Source organism: Carcharodon carcharias, chromosome 1 (genome assembly GCF_017639515.1).
Source record: "Carcharodon carcharias isolate sCarCar2 chromosome 1, sCarCar2.pri, whole genome shotgun sequence".
Lineage (NCBI taxonomy): Eukaryota > Metazoa > Chordata > Chondrichthyes > Lamniformes > Lamnidae > Carcharodon > Carcharodon carcharias.
This window is the reverse complement of record NC_054467.1, coordinates 22,296,645-22,315,960: the sequence shown is the minus strand read 5'-3', so window position 1 is coordinate 22,315,960 and position 19,316 is coordinate 22,296,645. Positions and strand designations below refer to the sequence as shown.

Here is a 19,316-nt window from a genome sequence, read left to right as displayed (position 1 = left end):
GCTATCTCTGTACAGCTTCTTACTATCATATAAGCATAACTTGTTGACAGTGATGTAAAATAGCTACTTGCCTGCTGCTATCTTCACTGCAAATGAGTGTTAAATTATTTTCTTTCTTGTAAGTGAAATAGATATTTCTTTAATGATTTTAAAGGTTTTAAACTAAAATGCATTTGGAAAGGCTTGATCCAAAATACCACCCTATACTTTTCAATCCAGCCTGAGAATGTGAATTTGCTGATGAAAAAAATCAATTGGTGTAAAGGCAGAAAGATCTGTGGTTGATGTCAAACCCTATTTTTAGACACAGGGAAGTTCAGCTTTGCATCTGATCTGTTGTGAGACGACATCTGTACAGAAAACAACTGTTTTTGTGATATAACTTGGTAAAAATTAAGGAAAGCAAAATCAATTGCCCATCGTTGCACTCCTACACACTGTGAATTAAGCTAACTAGCAAAAAAGGAATTGCTCAATACAGTGAGAACACTGGATAAATTTAGGAGAAATGTGCACCACAGAAAGATTTGGTCAGTATTGCAGTTTGATTGTAACATGGGTTCTGGTGTCAAATTATATTGTAGTGCTAGTAACAGTGCGAAAACATTTCAGCTTCTGTGATACAGCCATTGTTACTGTTTCATCTACATCGCCAGCATTTCCACCATTTAATGAAATAAAGCTATGTAGTTTTAAAAATAGAACATACAGCCCAGTAAGGAATCTCTGGTAGTGAGATTTTGGGCAGCAATTTGACCCTGAGGCCTGTTGACATTCATAAGCAGCTTCAGTGTCACTCCTTGCTTAAGGTGATAGTAAGAAATGCTTGATAGAATTACCGTGTTGTCACTCACTAGAAACCGTCAATTATCCAATTGCGCAGTCTGAACTTTAATACCCGCCTTTGTATCTTGTGTTGCTGATGCCTTTTAAGGCTGCTGTACAACAGCATATTCTGTGATAAAGGAGTTTTTTAATGGTAGTTAAGTATGGCCAAGTTGTGCTGAAAAATATGTTTTTTATTCCCGGGCAAGGATCTGCCCATAATTTTACTTTTGAGCAAAACAAGTTTGAGTCAAACCAGGTGCCATCATGGTTGCAAAAGTGCATGAAGAAGATGAGGTAAGTCAGGGAATAATTGTTATTTGGCACCAAGCCTGGATTTTATTTGATTTTTGGCTGTGCTGTACACAATTTGAGCGAATTCTGTCTTGATGGGAATGGTAGCATGTGGGTCTGGAGTCAATAATGTTATGGTTTTTAATGATCCAGAGACATGAGTTCAATTCTCATTGAGATGTGAGGAACTTAAATTCAATTAATCAAATAAACCTGGGGTTTAAAAGCTAGTGCCAGGAATGGTGACCATGTAACTTTTGGATTGACCTGAAACTCATTGTCACTAATGTCCTTTAGGGAAGAAAATCCACTGTGCTTACCCTTTACCCTCTCTGACCTTTGCTACGTATCTGGAGTCACATGATGTGTTTTCTTATTCTTTCATGGGGGATGGGCATCACTGGCAAGGCCAGCATTTGTTGCCTGTCCCTAATTGCTGTTGAGAATGTGGTGATGAATTGCCTTCTTGAACCTTTCTGTAGCAGTTTGGTACAACTGAGCGGCTTGCTAGGCCATTTCAGAGGGTAGTTAAGAATCAATGATATTGCTGTCGTCCTGGAGTCACATGTAGGCCAGACCAGGTAAGGACAGCAGATTTCCCTCCATAAAGGAAATTAGTGAGCCAGATGGTTTTTACAACAATCAATGATAGTTTCATGGTTGCCATTACTGAGATTAGCTTGCAATTGCAGAATTTGCTTTATTGATTTATTGAATTTAAATTTCTCCAGATGCCATGGCAAGCCAATCAGTTGTCATCACCACCTATTCGAGGGCAGTTTGCCAGCATCATTCACATCCTGTGGATTAATTAAAAAGATATGCTTACTGTGTAGTTTTATATGTATATATATTTTATATATTAATATTTTATATAAATTAACAAGGGGAGTAATCAATGATAAGGCTAGCTTGAACTCTGAATTTTATTTAAAAGAAAAACAAGAATATGATTTTGTCCAATAATTGCTTCACGTGTTGAAGTATATTCTTGCCAGCTGAGAAATCCATAAACCTCTCCAGCCTGATGCTGACATCTTTTAAATTCAGAAAAGAAAAGGCGGTTGGCCCAAAGGCAAGAAAAGAAAACCTCCAAAAGATTTTACTGCACCAAGGGCTCCGACTACAGGGTAAGAAGATGGTTTCATGTTGAATGTCAGTTGCTGGTGATGCTATCCACACACATTTATGTTTGAGAGAAGGACCTTTGACAGTGGCTGACAATTCAGTCAATGTAACCACCTGCATTGACGTTTGTCCATTCGGCCACTAAATTATACAGTATGACATGCCACCTATATCACCCTGATAAAAATCACATCCCTTGTAATTTAATGATAACGTTTGTGTCAAAGTCATTGATGAATCCTTATTGATTGTACGGTTTTCAATTAGATACAATCAGGTTTGCTGCAATGTATTCCTGAATTTCAAATTGGCGTCCAACATTTTTAATATATTAAATAAAAGCATGAACCCACCTAGTTGTCTTCACACTGTTGCTAATTTGAGCAGAATTTTACTTTCGTTGTGCGGGCGCACACCCGACATGCCGGAATGTAAAATGACGCGCGATGCCGTGCCAAGATGTTATTGCAAAGTCACGTGATAGATCATTCGGTGGGCGCGCGCTGGAGTCTGCTGCATGCCTGCCGATAATTGATAGGCCTATTAAGGCTATTAACCAGGTAGTTAACCTGAATTTTACACTGACCAGCTAACCTTCCAGTTGGCAGGCAGGTGAAAAGGCCTAGTGGCCTTTACATTTTTTGGGAAACCTCATTCACGAGCGGGATGAGGTTTCCTGAAGCTGTTACAAGTTAAATTAAAAGTTTCATTTGAACTTAAAAACATGCCCCATCTCATGTGACACAGTCACATGAGAGGATGTTTCGTCGAATTTTTCTGCTCTTTATTAATTTTTTTCCTAAAGCGCTTCAATCTCCTTGAGGCAGCTCCATACCAAAGGGAGAATGAAGAGCTCTTTCGCACGCGTGCGCAAACTGCACGTTGGTCCCGGCTCTCTCTTCTCCCCCTGCCCGCACGGGTAGCGCTCAGCGCTGCCGCTCGCGATCCACACAAGGCGGGCCTTTAATTGGCTTGCCCGTGTGAAATCGCGGTGTGGAGCCGATCGCGAGCGGCTCCGCGACCCCCCCTGCCCGCTCCTGCCGAGCCAGCCTGACGATTGGAAAACCCTGGCCTTTGTATGCACGATCCCCAGGAATAAGTGCTGGTAATCCAAATCCACACCCTCTCCACCATGTGTAACTACTATTCCCAGTCAAAATAAGTCTATGGACACAAATCAGAACCTGTAATTAAAAAAATTCAAAGTAAATAAAATAAATGTTTTTCGAACAGCTGACCATCTCTCTATACCAAAGACCTCCGCTAAATTTGCAGGTATAGACACAAACACCAATTTTAACAACTTGCTGCAAAAGGTATGGGAAAAGGATAATGCTAGAGCTTAAGATGAAGATTAAAGCTAAATTGAGTAAAAAAAAACTTTTAAATGGAGCGTTGACGAGCGATGTGGATCAGTCTGTCCCTGTAACTTTTAGTGTGCGTCATCACTGATCAACTGTAATATTGACAGAATCATAAAAAATGCATTTTTGTGCAGTTTATATTTATGAACAATAAAGCTACCTTACTAATAGTTAGCCTAACTTCTACATTTTAAGTATATTTAATACATTTAGTGAATAAATTGTCAATAAGATTTTAAAGACCTGTTGCTTCCTCAATCTTTCTTTTTTCTTGAATATCACAAAGAAAACTTTTGACTTTGTGCTAATAAAGATTACAGTAGTATATATAAATTTATGGCTGCTTGTAAGATATTTTTGTAATAGTACTTATACAGTAAGTGCATGGGCATGTTTTATGAAGTGCTTGATGTAAAGTTGGATCATTTCTATTATAACCGATTTGGATTGTCTTTTGATGCACTACCAGTTTTCATTATCTTCCCAAATGCCTTGTTAAAATATGATGAAATTTATTCTTTCTGTAGTCTCACTGATATGATTTTTTAATTTAATGAGCCTGGTAACACTGCTCTTAAGAATTTGTTCCTTTAATCCCTTGTAACTGCCTGACAGGTATGTGTTATTCCTGAATGAACAGAGAGCCAAGCTGAAAATTGAACACCCGGATCTTCCTTTTACAGAGATTACAAAGTTACTGGGCACTCAGTGGTCCCAACTCCCTCAGGAGGGCAAACAGGTGAGAAGTGCCTTGTGCTTTCCCATCTAAATAGTTCTGAAGTCTGAGTTTAGATGTTCAAAAATTATTTTTCCCAGATTAAATATTCTATTCTCACTCCCCAACCCACCACTCCCATTCCCAAACAAAAAATATCAGATGATTCTGAGAAGGGAGAAGAGGGTGTGTCCAGGACTTTGCCTTCAAAGTTCACATTGAGGATTACTATGGAGCATTTGGGTTACATATGAAGCTTACATTTGTGTTCCCATTAATTGATGCTAATAGATCTTGATGCTCAGATTTGGGATTTATCCACTGGGAAACAGCATCAAAAACAACCCTTTCCACAACATCTAGGCACACACAATTCCAACAGGAATAACTAAGTAATCTAAGTGCAAATAGGACTGAGGGCTTTAAGGGACAGATTACCAATACTATACTCAGGGGCTGCATGTGGCCCTTAATCTGCAGGTTGAACACCTATGCACTAGATGGCACTGCTCAATAGATTGTTTCCATTAATTGATGGTTGCTGCTATTTAACAGGACTAAGAAATAATTATTGCTTCTATCAAGAACTGCAATTTGATAAGGTGAATGGACTGAGTATCCACCTGGAAAATGATTCCCTAGATCTCCAAGTGATATGAAAACGCAGCACTATCTTGGACTTCAGGAGTGGATTTACACACCCTGGCCCAAATTTAGGCTCTGAGTTTGAACTTGTGCTTTATGAGCTTATCTAATAAATCAAACAGGGCTAATCAAGGCAGTCAAACAAAACAGATTGTGTGAAAACTTCTGGGCATCCTGAAGTCTGCTGAGATCCTTGGATGCAGTGAGATAGCTTTCAGGCTAATGCTCAAACAAAACACTGCTTGTGCTGGAAGTTTGAAATAAAAACAAAATGCTGCAAATACTCAGCAGATCTGGAAGCATCTGTGGAGAGAGCAACAGAGAAACTAGCAAGGCCTGTGACCTTTTGATTAAAACCATTGGCTACTGAAATGCAAACTAGTATGACTACTAAGATGTCCTGGCTATTCTCCAAAATACAGTTTGTAAGTGGGCAAAGATCTATTTATCATTAATTAACATAGGGGAAGGAAGGCCATCCATGATCCAAAATCCTAGGCCTCAGTTCTCACCTCAGCTGTGAAAGGTCTTCATAATCAGGGCCTCTGATTTGTGATTTCCATTGTAAATTGGATTGAATTGGAGGATGCAATCCTAAAACATTCTTTTTTTAAAAAGAAAACCTTGAAATCACAAGCAATTAAAGCAGGCTTTGACTTTTCAATTCATGTGTGCGAGTGCCATTGATTGTAACAAAGTAAAGACCTGTTCGTTCTTTTGCATAGCATCTCATAATGTAATACGTTAAGGTTTTCTTACAGTTGGGTTAACAAATACCTGGGTCTATTGTTTGGGGGTATATGGGTGAACTACTGTGGAAGCTTGATTGGAGTAGAAATAGGATATTGGCTACACTAAGTTAACAGTGGTATCAATGTACCAGGGTAATCCTAACTCTTGATGCACTGGCATTAAAAAGTGTAGATCAATCTCCTGTTGTATTCTGGCCCTGTAGAGAGATTTCTGATAACAGAGACTTGCCATCATTCTAACAGCAATTTTTTTAAAAAATCAATCACATGACTGATTGAAGCAAAAAGTGTACATAGCATATTGTTACTGACAGATTCAGGTCTCTCAGATATACTTGTGACACTATTTGCTGACCACTTCACACAACTGACTTTGTCTTTCCTACTCTGAGTCCCCTTGCTTTCAGTTATGATATAACATGTATTTTACACCCACCCCCCACCGTTAATGTTGATAAGTTTATTTTGCAGCAATAGATTTGACTCCCACTAAGCTTTCTTTCCTTTTTGTGGATAGAAGTATATTGATGAAGCAGAAAAAGACAAGCGGCGATATATTGAGGAGCTGAAAGCATATCAAAATTCAGAGGCTTATCAAGCTTTCCTAAAAAGAAGAGCAATGAACAAAGTAAAAAACCTATGTGGTAAGAGCCCAAAGCATTTGCCTTTTTATTACATTGTTTTGAACTTGCAAAGTTTCTGTTTTAAATGTTGTAACTATAACCCATTTTAAAGGGAAAAATCAACCCTGTTCCATGAACGGAAGAGGAAAAAAAAAACAATACTCTGCCAATTGTTTGGATCCATAGTGCAGATAAAAAGCAAAATGTAAATGTTCAGAATTTTCAATTGAAGCAAAATGATTTTAAATGTTCATCAACAGCTATATTAGTGTCGGAAGAGATAAAAGGTTAAGATTTTGGGTGGAGACCTTACCATAAAATTGAAGAAGGATCTTTACCATTTGCAGCATTGTACTGATTTGTTCTGGAGAAATCCACTATAATACTGTGCTTGATTAACTGTGGGAAGGGGGTGCACACTGCAGCAACTTCATCCTAAGTGTCCTAGGTAACGCTCCTGGGTGGTGACATAACTGCATAGTCTAGTCCTTCTCTCATAGTCCTTGGCTTTGATCTGCGAATCCATGCAAAGAGGAGCAGATTTAAAGCTTTCTGATATGGGTTAGTTCTCTAGCTTCTAGTATTTGCAGCTGCGTTGGCTCAGTTGCTAGCATTCTTGCTTCTCATGTCAGGAGTTTGTGGATTCTACCTCCAGTGCAATATTGAGGGAATGCTGCATTAACAGCAATGTTAAACTAAGAAGTTGTCAACCTATTCCAATGTTTGATTGTCTTTTAAAGAGGCGCAGGGAGTTCTTTGTATCCTGGTGATAACTCTCAGCATGTCCAACACCTCTTTAAATAGATTAAGCAGCCATTCATCTTATCGCTGTTTTTATGATCTTCCTGTAGCACCACATGTGTCTGCATGACAATTGGCACTGTGCATCCACGTAATTCATTTCATGTGAAGCAGTTTGACTTGCTTGCTAGGGTTTCATTACAACATTCAGTGCCTCATCGATTTGGTGTTTGTTGTAAAATTGGTCACAGGGAAATTGCATTTGAGAGTTGGTGTAAGGTGTTTGGCCATGGAGGTTGCAACTAAGCACCATTTCTTACTGCATATACATTTCTAGCTTTAACCAGCTGAAACATTGAAAAACTGTACAGCACCTGATATTATACAATGCCAGTAGTTATATTACTGATTGCTGATGCTAAGTTGGTAGATGCTTTGTTTTACAGTGTCTTATAGGATATTAAAGCATGTAATGTATTATTCCAGTAAAATGCAGCAATGTATCTTTAAAGCTGCTCAATATAATTGTTTGGTAAAAATGCCTCATGCCATTGAGGAACTGATGTTTGTCCAGGGAAGTTTGGAAATTGGAATGCGCTTATTAGTTTAAGGTTTCGGAAACACATCACCATTTCAGATTATTTGCATTTGCACTTGTGATGTGAGTGCAGCTATTACTACATTAAAATTATGTAACTTTATCATTAACAGATTGCTACACCATCTTTTGCTCTGTAGAACTTATTAAAATGTATAACATTTATATCAGATATTTTGAATTTGTGATTATGGGGGAAATTTCAATTTGAAGATATCTCATGAGACTGGCAGGAAGTAATTATTTCATGGCTAATAAGGCATATGGAGGCATATGATCTTGAGCTAACATTCAATTTATCAATATTAGTGATTACAGTGTTTACCTGCCAAAGAGGAGCTAATGCACCCTGGGCATCCTGCTGCTGGTGAGGCATCCAACTGTTCAGGATTAAAGTTACATTTAATACAATATTTTGTTTCAATCAGGTGTGGAGTCTCTGGATGCTGAATTCGAAAGTGAAGCAATTTCACTGTCAGAAATTGGCGTAAGTGGTATTTTCATTTCATTAAACTTAATATGTAATAATGGGTGAACATGTTTTTTTTACAAGGAAAAGGCAGTGGAAAAGTATTTGTAAAATTATTCCTTTGGTTAAAGAGAGAAAGAACTTGCTTTTATGTAGCATTATTCATAACTCAGGATGACCTGACAGCAATTGAGTACGTTTAACGTTTAATCACAGTTGTAAGGAAATTTGGAAGCCAACTTATACACAGTAAAGTCCTACAAGCAACAACTAAATAAATGACCACATGATATGGTTAAGAGATCAATGTTGACTAGGACATTGGTGAACTCCCTTCATCTCTTCAGATATTCCACCTGAATGTTTAAACTGGGCCCTAGTTTAAAGCTCATCTGATAGGTAGCACCTTAAACAGAAAGAGGAGCCCTCCATTGGTATTGCACTGAAGTGTCAGCCTGAATTAAGTGATTAGGCCTCTAAATTGACAACTTCAGATTCCGAGACAACCCTGATACATAGCCTCAATAGTAAACTGTCCCTTTTATAATAATGTTATATAAAATGGCTCATGATTAATAGCATCCCAAGGTAGTTTCTTCATGAATGTGAGAGGCCTCTGATACTTAAGAGGTGTACAAACATTTTACATGAGTTTGCAAACACCTCAAACTGCAATTTTTATGCTTTAGAAGATGGAAGAAAGGTTTCTGGAAATATCAAAAAAGGCCCCTTTAATTCTGATTATGATTATGTCTGAGTTTGAAAATGTCATTTCACACACAAACTTGCCAGTTTTGACTTTTGATAATATTCCTTTTCCGCATCCTCTTTTCTTGTGTCAATCTCGACTGGTCATGTTCCTCATGTAGCCAAGAACAAAGGTAATTGAACTGCATCCTGGTATTCACAAATTTACAAATTCTGACTGTCCATTAGGGACATACAAAAGTGACACAACTCTTTCACTTAGTCACGTCTCTCAGAAACCTGGCTCAGATCAAGAGCTTTAGGGGTGGGGGGGAGGGGGGATTGTACTCCTGTTGCATACATATGGGTTTCCCAAAATACTTTATTTCTCAAAACATTTAGTTTTGACCCTGTAGATGTTGAAACTATTTGGCTGACTAGAACAAACCATAGTCCACCCCTGTGTTGTTACATTTATCAGGAAAGGATGAATTGGCTGGGTCTCTTTTCCCTTAAAAAGAGAGGCTTGAAGAGTGACCTCCGAGAGGTCTTCAAAATTGTGAAACATTGTGATAGATTAGACACAGAGTGTTTCCACTTGTGGAGCAGAACAGAACTAGAGGCCATATAAAATAGTCATCAATAACTCAAATAGGGAATTCAGAAGAAATGAGCTTACCCAAAGAGTGGTGAGAATGTGGAACTTGCTACCACAAGGAGTGGTTGAAGCAAATAGTATAGATACGTTTAAGGGGAAGCTAGAAGCATATGAGGGAAAAGGGAATAGAGGGTTGTGCTAATAGTTAGATGAGAAAGGATAGAAGGAGGTTCAATTAGACCTTAAAGATCAGCATGGACTGATTGGGCAAAATGGTTTCTGTTCTATATATTCTATGTGATTCTATTTAGTTGTGTACAAACTGGATGATGGTAGGGAGGAAGTCATTATTACGTAATTATGTATTACATTCTCAATTACCATTAAAACAAAACCTAACTTGCACTGTTTGTTTCCACGTTATGGCAGAAAACTATGTAATAATATTTTAGCCAGTTCAAAATATGTCAAAATTTATTGTACAAATCAGAGAGTAAATGTTTTACATTCCCTAAGCCCAGGGCAACCATTTATACATAATGTGACCTTTTAATGATTGACAAAAATTGATCAGTAATTTATACATTGGTTAAATTTCTGTTCTGGATTTGAAATTCTCCTTTTGTTTTGACAATAACTGACCGTCAAAGAAAGACAACTTTGTAAATTGTTGATAGATTGAAGAGTAAATAATTAGGTCTTTTTGTTAAACAGGGTGAAGATAACAATGGCCTGTACTGCAAAACATGTAATCAGTACTTTAGCTCATTACATAACAAGAAGGAACATCTTTTTGGAAGGCAGCATCTACAGAATTTGACAGGTAAAAGATTTTGGCATGTTTCATGATTACTGGCCTTATACATCCAAAAAATATTTCAGTAAAATCTAAAAAATAATGGCATCATAAAGGTTGGAGGTGAATTCAACTTTGCGATTGCACAAAAGATTATGAAATAAGTATATAGTTGAGGTTTTTCGATTCATGGGAATAGCCTTGTGCTTAATGTTTTTTGAATAATTAGTTAACACAATTGCAAGCTTACACCATGTGCTCAGATTTCTATTGATGCTACCTAATCAAGTATCAGTTTTAAAAATAGTGAGGACAAAATGCAATCATGACAACCTAGAAACATTCAAATGAAGTTATATTTTTCAACGTGCTATATAACAACATCTCCAAAATAATGAAAACTGCAGGGTGAAAGTTTCAGGGTAGGCAGGAATGTGGAATGGAGGCTACAACCAAATCAACCATAATCTTATTGAGTAGCGCAGCAGGCTTGAGAAGCTGAGTGGCCGACTGCTTCTAATTTGTATGTTAGCATGCTTTAAAAGCTCCATGCTCAATGAGCATCTGACTCATACAACTAGCTGACTAAATTGATGCGTAGCTGCAGTATTCCAACATGATACTTTGTATAAACCAAATAGCAGGTAATTTGCTTGTATTATTTCTTCATTGACAACAACATTTTTTCAAATTTTGATGATTGACATTAATTAAGGATTGCATAAATGGAAATCCGCATCGACTTTTATATGATGCAACAGTTTTGTATTTGATGAAATGTAACGCATGCACAACCTTATGACTAGAATGTCATGAGATCAAGCCAAGTGATGCACACAATTCACACTACAAAAGGACGAAGTGAACCCTTTTAATTTCTTTCAACCTTGAGATATGTTATGGTGCATTTCGAAATTGTAGGGTCAGTTTTATTGCACTTTTTGTTGAGATTGCTTTTTTTATTAGTAGCAGTGTCATGATCTTTATTGCTTGATAGAGCCTGAAAATGTTTCATCATCAGATTTTATGTACGTTTACATTAGGTTTTTTGGAGGGGAATGCATATCTATTAGATAAAGGTAATTCGGATCAGATTTTCCATTCCAAAATATATCTGTATTGAATACGAAAATAATGGCCTGGATTTTGTAGTAGTATTAAAGGCAAGGCGATCAGCATTCATCATTAAATCTGACAGAAACTTCTGGTGTTTGCACATGTGTAATTAAATGCAGAAATTCAGAAGTTACTGCCAGAGATAGCCTATTCCTCCACAGTAGAGCTGTCGCAGTCCGACACTATAATCATTAATGGCATGAACCTTATAGCTCTGCGCTAAAACCATCTGCCAAAGTGAATTTTTAACAGGAATGAGTGATAATTACTGCTGGGCACCCACTTGGACCCTGAAAAGTTGATTTTAAAACTGACGAGTCTTATTCCCTCAGAAGAAACTTGATATTGGAAATTTTTTTTTCATTTTTCTGGCTGTATTTCCTGATCATTATTTTGCTTCCGATTTTTGCTTTAAACTCATTTCTATTTACTGATTTTTATACCTGGTTCGACTCTGCATGGTTCAGTCGGAGTCTACAATCTAATTATTAAAGAGCCTTGCTGTTTCATGCCCTCTTCACAGATACCGTGAAGAGGGCACTACATTGAAACAGATACTGGATGACTGGAAGTCTCTATTGACAAGCCTGTGAAAAAGCTGGGCAGCAGTTACATGCAAAATCTGTTTCCTCTCAGCTGAGATGGAAGTTCAGGTCATCGTATTTAATTCTGGACTCAATTCATTTTCTGCTGGTGCTTGTATTTATTAAAGATCCCATTTGGAATACTTTATAATAAGGAATAATATGTAATCCAGATGCATCGCTGTGAGCTACTAATCTCTTCCCGCACTAATAGCTTGGTTCCACCTTGCTCCCAAATCCCATTTTTCCATTTGCCCTCATGTATGCATCAAATCTCTCCTAAATGCATCAGTGCTTTCTACCTAAACCACTCTGCGCAGCAGCAGCAGCCATTCCACATTCTCACCACTCTGCAAGCAAATTAAATTCTTTCTAAATTCTTTATTTGGGCTGTTATATTTCTGGATCTTTATTGCAGACTCACCCATATGTAGAAACAGGTTAGACATGGAGAAACTGATTTATCAAACACTTGTGATTTTTACGACCTTTTATCTGATCTCCTTTTAGCATCTACAGCCTTTCATTGTAGTTGCATCCCCTCAATTCTGACAATTTCCTTGTATGCTATTATCTTTTCTGCTCTTTCTCCAGTTCTTCAATGTCAGTTTTGCAACATGAAGATCAGATCTGTACATAGTACTTGAAATGCGGTCTAACCAAGGTTCTGTATAAACTTGACATGACCCCCCTGCTTTTGTTTTCTATTCCTCTAAAAAATGAACCACTTTAGAACTATAGAACCATAAAAAACTTATGGCATAGAAAGAGGCAACTCAGCCCATTGTGCCTGCGCCAGCCGCAAAAGAAAAAGCAACTAGCTGTCCATTCTAATCCCACCTTCCAGCACATGGCCTGTGGCCTTGCAGGTTACAGCACTTTGGGTGCAGATCCAGGTACCTTTTAAGTGAGGGTTTCTGCCCCCACCACCAAACCAGACAACGAATTCCAAACACCCACCACCCTCTGCGTGAAGAAGCTTTTCCTCATGTCCCCTCTAATCCTTCCACCAATCACCTTAAATCTGTGCCCCCTGACCTCTCTGCTAGGGGAAACAGGGCACCCCTGTCTCCTCTACCTAGGCCTCTCATAATCTTGTATATCTCAAAAAAGGTCACCTCTCAGCCTCCTCAGTTCCAAGACAAACAGCCACAGCCTATCCAATCTTTCCTCATAGCTGCAATTTTCAAGCCCTGGCAACGATTGTGTAAATCTCTCTACCCTCTCCAGAGCTATTATGTCCTTCCAACATTATGTTTTCCTGTGGCGACCTGTACTGTGTACACAATTTCAGCTGTGGCCTAACCAGCATTTTATGCAGTTCCGTCAGTACATCCCTGCTTTTGTATTCTATATCTCGTCCAGTAAAGGAAAGCATTCCACATGTTTTCTTTACCACCTTATCCACCTCTCCTGCCATCTTCAGATACCTGTGGACATGCACACCGAGGTCTCCCACTTCTTCCAACCCTCCCAATATTTATTGTGCATTCCCTAGCTTTGTTTTCCCTCCCCAAAAGCATTACCTCACACTTCTCTGGATTGAATTCTATTGCCACTTTTCCACCCACTCAACCAAGCCATTGATATCATTTTGGAGACAACAGCTATTCTTCTCACTATCAAACTACAGGGCCAACTTTTGCATCATCTGCAAATTTCCCTATCGTGCCTCCCACATTTAAGTCTAAATCATTAATATATACACCAAACAGCAAGTGACCCAACACTGAATGTCACTGGAAACTGTTTTCCATTCATAAAAACATCCATGATCCCTTACTCTTTGTTTCCTGTCGCTCCAACTCGCCACATTCTCCTGTATCCTTTACTTTTACTTTTCTGACCATTCTACCATGTGGGACCTTGTCAGATACCTTATTAAAATCCATGTAGACAATATCCACTGCACTAGTCTCATCAATCTTCATTGTTACTTCCTCAAAAAATGTTATTAAATTAGTAAGGCACAACCTTCCCCTAACGAAACCATGCCGACTAATCTGTTTCTTTCTAAGTGACAGTTTATCCTGTCTCAGAATTGATTTTAATAATTTGCCTACCACCGAAGTCAGACTGACCAGCCGTTATGACAGGTCTATCCCCCGCACTCTTTTAAAATAATGGTATGACGTTCATAGACCTCCAATCCTCTGGCACCTCAATTGTATCTAATGACGATTGGAAAGTGAACCTCAGAGTATCCGCTATTTCCTCCCTGGCTTCCTTTAACGGCCTGGGATACAATTCATTTGGCCCTGGTGATTTATCCACCTTCAAGGATGTTAGTCCCTCCAGTACTTCCTCTCTCACTATGCTTATTGTATCCAGTATTTCGCACTGCCCTTTAACTAGATTGGCTGCATCATCCTTCTCCTGAGTGAAGACAGAGACAAAGTGCTCATTGAGAGCTACACTTAGTTTACATTTTTGATGGTATTATTAACTTGCACCGATGCTTTTAACAATTTATGTTTCTGAATGCGTAGATCATTTTGTTCCTTTACCTCATTTTGTTTCTTACTGTCCAAGAAATAAGCGGCTCCCTTACTCCTATCAAAATGACTACTTCACGCTTGGCAATATTGATTTTCATTTGCCTTTCACTGCCCGCATTGCAAGCTTCTTTATGCCTTCCTATATTTTTATACAGTCATCCATATTATTAGATAATATGTCAACTGGTATCATTTGAAAATTTCAACACCATTCCTTCAAATTCTAAATTCAAATAATTTGTTAATCTCCAATTTATCTTGAGTTTGCATTGCTCATCCGATATTGGTCCTATTCCTATCTTAATTCTCCTTTTGTTACTTCTCGCATACAGAATATGACTCTCTTATCTTTTATTTTCTTCGATGTTTTCGTTTCGTGTTTCCTCTCTGCCTTCCTAATTGTTTGACCTAGCTAGGTTAAATGAGTGGACAAAAAACTGGAGGAAGGAGCATAATGTAGGAAATGTAAAATTATCTGCTTTGGTAGGAAGAATAGAAAAGCAGAATATTGTTTAAATGGAGAGTCACGACAGACTGCTGCGGTACAAAGGGATCTGGGTAGCTGGTACATGAAACAGAAAGTTAGTATGCACATACAGCAGATAATTAGGAAGCCAAATGGAATGGTGGACTTTATTGTAAGGGGGATGGAAGTCATGCTGCAGCTGTACAAGGTTTTGGTGTGAACATGCCTAGAATACTGTCTGCAGGTTTGTCCTCTTTATGTAAGGAGGAATATATTTGCATTGGATTTATTCATGGGATGTGGGTGTCGCTGGCTGGGTCAGCATTTATTACCCACCCCTAATTGCCCTTGAGAAGGTGGTGATGAGCTGCTGCCTTGAACCTCTGCAGTCCATGTTGTGTAGGTGTACCCACGGTGCCGTTAGGGAGGGAGTTCCAGGATTTTGACCCGGCGACAGAAAAGGAACGGTGATATATTTCCAAGTCAGGATGCTGAGTGGCGTGGAGGGGAGCTTCCAGGTGGTGGTGTTCCCAGTGCATCTTATAGATGGTACATACTGCTGCCACTGTGCTTCAGTGGTGAAGGGAGTGAATATTTTTTGTGGGTGGGGTGCCAGTCAAGTGGGCTGCTTTGTCCTGGATGGTGTCAAATTTCTTGAATGTTGTTGGAGCTGCACTTATCCCGGCAAGTGGAGAGGATTCCATCACACTCCTGACCTGTGCCTTGCAGATGGTGGCCAGGCTTTGGGGAGTCAGGAGGTGAATTACTTGCCACAGGATTCCTAGCCCCTTACCTGCCACAGTATTTATATGGCTAGTCCAGTTCAGTTTCCGGTGAATGGTAACCCCCAGAATGTTGATAGTGGGGGATTCAACGATGGTAATGTCATTGAATGTCAAGGGGTGATGTTTAGATTCTCTCTTGTTGGAGAATGTTGTTGCTCAGCACTTGTGTGGCACGAGTGTTATTGCCACTTGTCAGTGCAAGCCTGGATATTGCCCCGGTCTTGCTGCATTTAGACATGGACTGCTTCAGTATCTGAGGAGTCACGAATGGTGCTGAACATTGTGCAATCATCAGCAAATATCTTCACTTCTGACCTTATGATGGAAGGAAGATCATTGATGAGGCAGCTGAAGATGGTTGGGCCTAGGACACTACCCTGAGGGACTCCTGCAGTGATGTCCTAGAACTGAGATGATTGACCTCCAACAACCACAACCATCTTCCTTTGTGTTAGGTATGACTCCAACCAGTGGAGAGTTTTCCCTCGATTTCCATTGACTCTAGTTTTGCTAGGGCTCCCTGATGCTACGCTCGGTCAAATGCTGCCTTGATTTCAAGGCCAGTCGCACTCACCTCACCTGTGGAGTTCACTAGGTTGATTCCTGGGAGAAGAGTTGTCTTATGAGGAAAAGATGAACAGGCTGAACTAATGCTCAGAGATTTTAGAAGAATAAAAGATGACCTTATTGAGACATATAAGATTCCGAGGGGGCTTGACAGGGTGGATGTTGAGGCTGTTTGCCCTTGTAGAGGATTCTAGAGCTATGGCACATGATTTCAGAATAATGGGTTGCTGATTTGGGACAGAGATGAGAAATTTCTTCTCTCAGAAGATCATGAATTTTTGGAATTCTCTACCCCAGAGAGCTGTGGAGGCTGAATCATTAAATATATTAGGGATAGATGGATTTTTGAACTATCGGAGAGTCAAGGATTATTGGGAACAGGCAGTAAAATGGAGTTGAAGCCAAGATCAGATCAACATGATATTGAATGGCAGAGCAAGCTGAAGGTATTATGGTCTACTGTTCCAGTTATGTTTTATTTGTTTATTGGATGTGAGCATTGCTGGTTAGGCCAGCATTTATTGCCTCTCTAATTGCCTTTTAGAGGGTGATGGTAAGCCACCACCTTAAACCACTACAGTCCATCTGGTGTAGGTGCACCCAGAATGCTGTTAGGAAGGGAGTGCCAGGATTTTGACCCAACTCATCTCCCTCTATTGCTATATACTTAGCATTTTCCAGTTTCTTCAGCTTCAGTTGAGTCCTTGCCTCTTTTTCCATGGCATCTCATTTTTTACTAGTTCTTGTGTTATAGTGAGATATATTTCTCCTGAACTCTCTTGATCTTTTTTTTAAATATTGGCCCACTGATGTTCTACCTCTCAGTCTGTCAGTATTTTTCTTGAGTTTGCATTCCTCAATTTTAATTTTTACTCCCTCATAGTTGACTTTTCTCCAGTGTATGAATTTGGTAACTGAACTACCTATATCTCTCGATTATTATCGAAAACCTTTGAACCAGAATTTGCTGCAAAGAGAAAGCAATGTATGAAAAATGTATGCTGTTATTAACATGCAAAGCAGCCAGCAACATGTGGCAAAGAGAGAATCTATAAATTGCAAATAACCAAAAATTGTTCCACTATTAGCTTTGCAAAATTTTATCCATAACCTCCCTGAGTTTCATGTAGCTGCTGTTTGCACATCAGTTATTTGTTGCCCATTAAGTTCGCCACAGAAAATTAAATCCAGTAATTAATAGTGGACATATGCTTTTTATGCATTTATGGGATGTTAGTGTCGCTGGCAAGAAATTGGTAAGCTGACTTGAACTGCTGCAGTTCTTCTGGTGTCGAAACACCCACAGTGTTGTTAGGAAGGGAGTTCCAGGTTTTTGACCAAGCAATAGTGAAGGAACGGTGATATAGTCCAAGTCAGGATGGTATATGGCTGGCAGGGGGATCTTGTAGGTTGTGGTTTTCCCATGCATTTGTTGCCATGTCCTTCTAGGTGGTAGAGGCCATGCATTGGGGAGATGTTGTCAAAGAGCTTGCTGCAGTACATCATGTAGATGATGCACACTGCCATCACTGTGCACCAGTGGTGGAGAGAGTGAATGTTTAAAGTGGTGGATGGGATGCCAATCAAGCAGGCAGATTTGTCCTGGATAATTTGTCAAGCTGCTTGACTGTTGTTGGAGCCACACTCATCCTGGCAAGTGGAGAGTATTCCATCACACCCCTGACTTGTACCTAATAGATGGTGGACAGGTTTTGGGTGTCAGGAGTTGAATTACTGCAGAATTCCCAGCTTCTGACCTGCTTTAGTAGCCACAGTATTTATTTGGCTGATTCAGTTAATTTTCTGGTCAATGGGTGATCCCCAGGATGATGGTGGATTCAGCAATGTAAATGCCATTGAATGTCAAGGGGAAATGGTTGGATTCTCTCTTGTTGGAGATGGTCATTGCCTGGCACTTGTCTGGCCCTATGTTTCTTGCCATTAATGAGACCAAACCTGAATGTTGTCCAGGTCTTGCTGCATGTAGGGAAAGACTGCTTCGTTATCTGAGGAGTCACAAATGATCCTGAACACTGCAATCATCAGCAAGCCATCCCCACTTCTAACCTTTTGATGGGGGCGGTGGTGAAGGTCATTGATGAAATTGCTGAAGTTGGTTGGGACTAGGACACTAGCCAGAGGAACACCTGCAGCAATGTCCTGGGACTGAAATTTATGGCCCTCAGCAGCCGCAACCATCTTCCTTTATGCTAGGTACGTCTGCAACCAGTGGAGAGTTTTCCCTCGATTCTCATTGACTGTGATTTTGCTAGAGTTCCTTGTTGTCACACTTTGTCAAATGTTGCCTTGCTGTCAAGGGCAGATACACACACCTCTGGGATTCAGCCCTTTTGTCCAATTTTGGACAAAAGGTGTAGTGAGGTTTGGAACCAAGTGCTCTTGGCAGATCTCAAGCTAAGCATCAGTAAGCAGGATATTGTTGAGCAAATGCTGCTTGACAGCACTGTCAATGACACCTTCCATCTGCTGATTGAGAGTAGATTGATAATCGGCCAGATTGGATTTGTTATGCATTTTTTGGATAGGACATACCTGGGCAGTTTTCCCTATTATTGAGTCGATGCCAATGTTATCGCTGTACTGGAATAGCTTGATTATGGAAATGGCTAATGTTGAATTGCATGTCTTCAATACTGTTGCTAGGATGTTGTCAGGACCCATAGCTTTTGCTGTATCCAGTGCCTTCACCTGTTCCTTAATACCACATGGTGTGCATCAAATTGGCTGAATTGCATGTGTGATTCTGGGGACCTCAGGAAGCTGAGCTAGATTGTTCTCTTGGCACTTCTGGCTGAAGATAGTTCCAAATGTTTTAGCCTTGTCTTGTGCACTGACGTGCTGGCTCCCCACATTGATCCTCTAGTTTGTTGTTTACTTGTTCACCATCATTTACAACTGGACATGGTAGGACTGTGAATCTTTGATCTGATCTGTTGGTTATGGGCTTGTTTAGCCCTATCCATCTCATGCTGCTTCCATTATTTAGCATGTATGTAGTCCCATGTTGTAGCTTCACCAGATTGGCACCTCATTTTGAGGTATGC

General features: G+C 39.5%; 1 protein-coding gene across 4 annotated transcripts in view; it reads left to right on the top strand.

Moving 5' to 3' along the window:
- Positions 1-19,316, top strand: part of LOC121292585 — a 49,742-nt gene that overhangs the window by 17,589 nt on the left and 12,837 nt on the right. For all 4 annotated transcript variants that reach the window (XM_041214780.1, XM_041214869.1, XM_041214954.1 and 1 more), the window contains 5 exons: positions 2,170-2,249; positions 4,227-4,350; positions 6,241-6,367; positions 8,114-8,172; positions 10,154-10,262. In XM_041214780.1, coding sequence (XP_041070714.1) covers positions 2,170-2,249; positions 4,227-4,350; positions 6,241-6,367; positions 8,114-8,172; positions 10,154-10,262 — 499 coding nt within the window. The remainder of the gene's footprint in view (positions 1-2,169; positions 2,250-4,226; positions 4,351-6,240; positions 6,368-8,113; positions 8,173-10,153; positions 10,263-19,316) is intronic.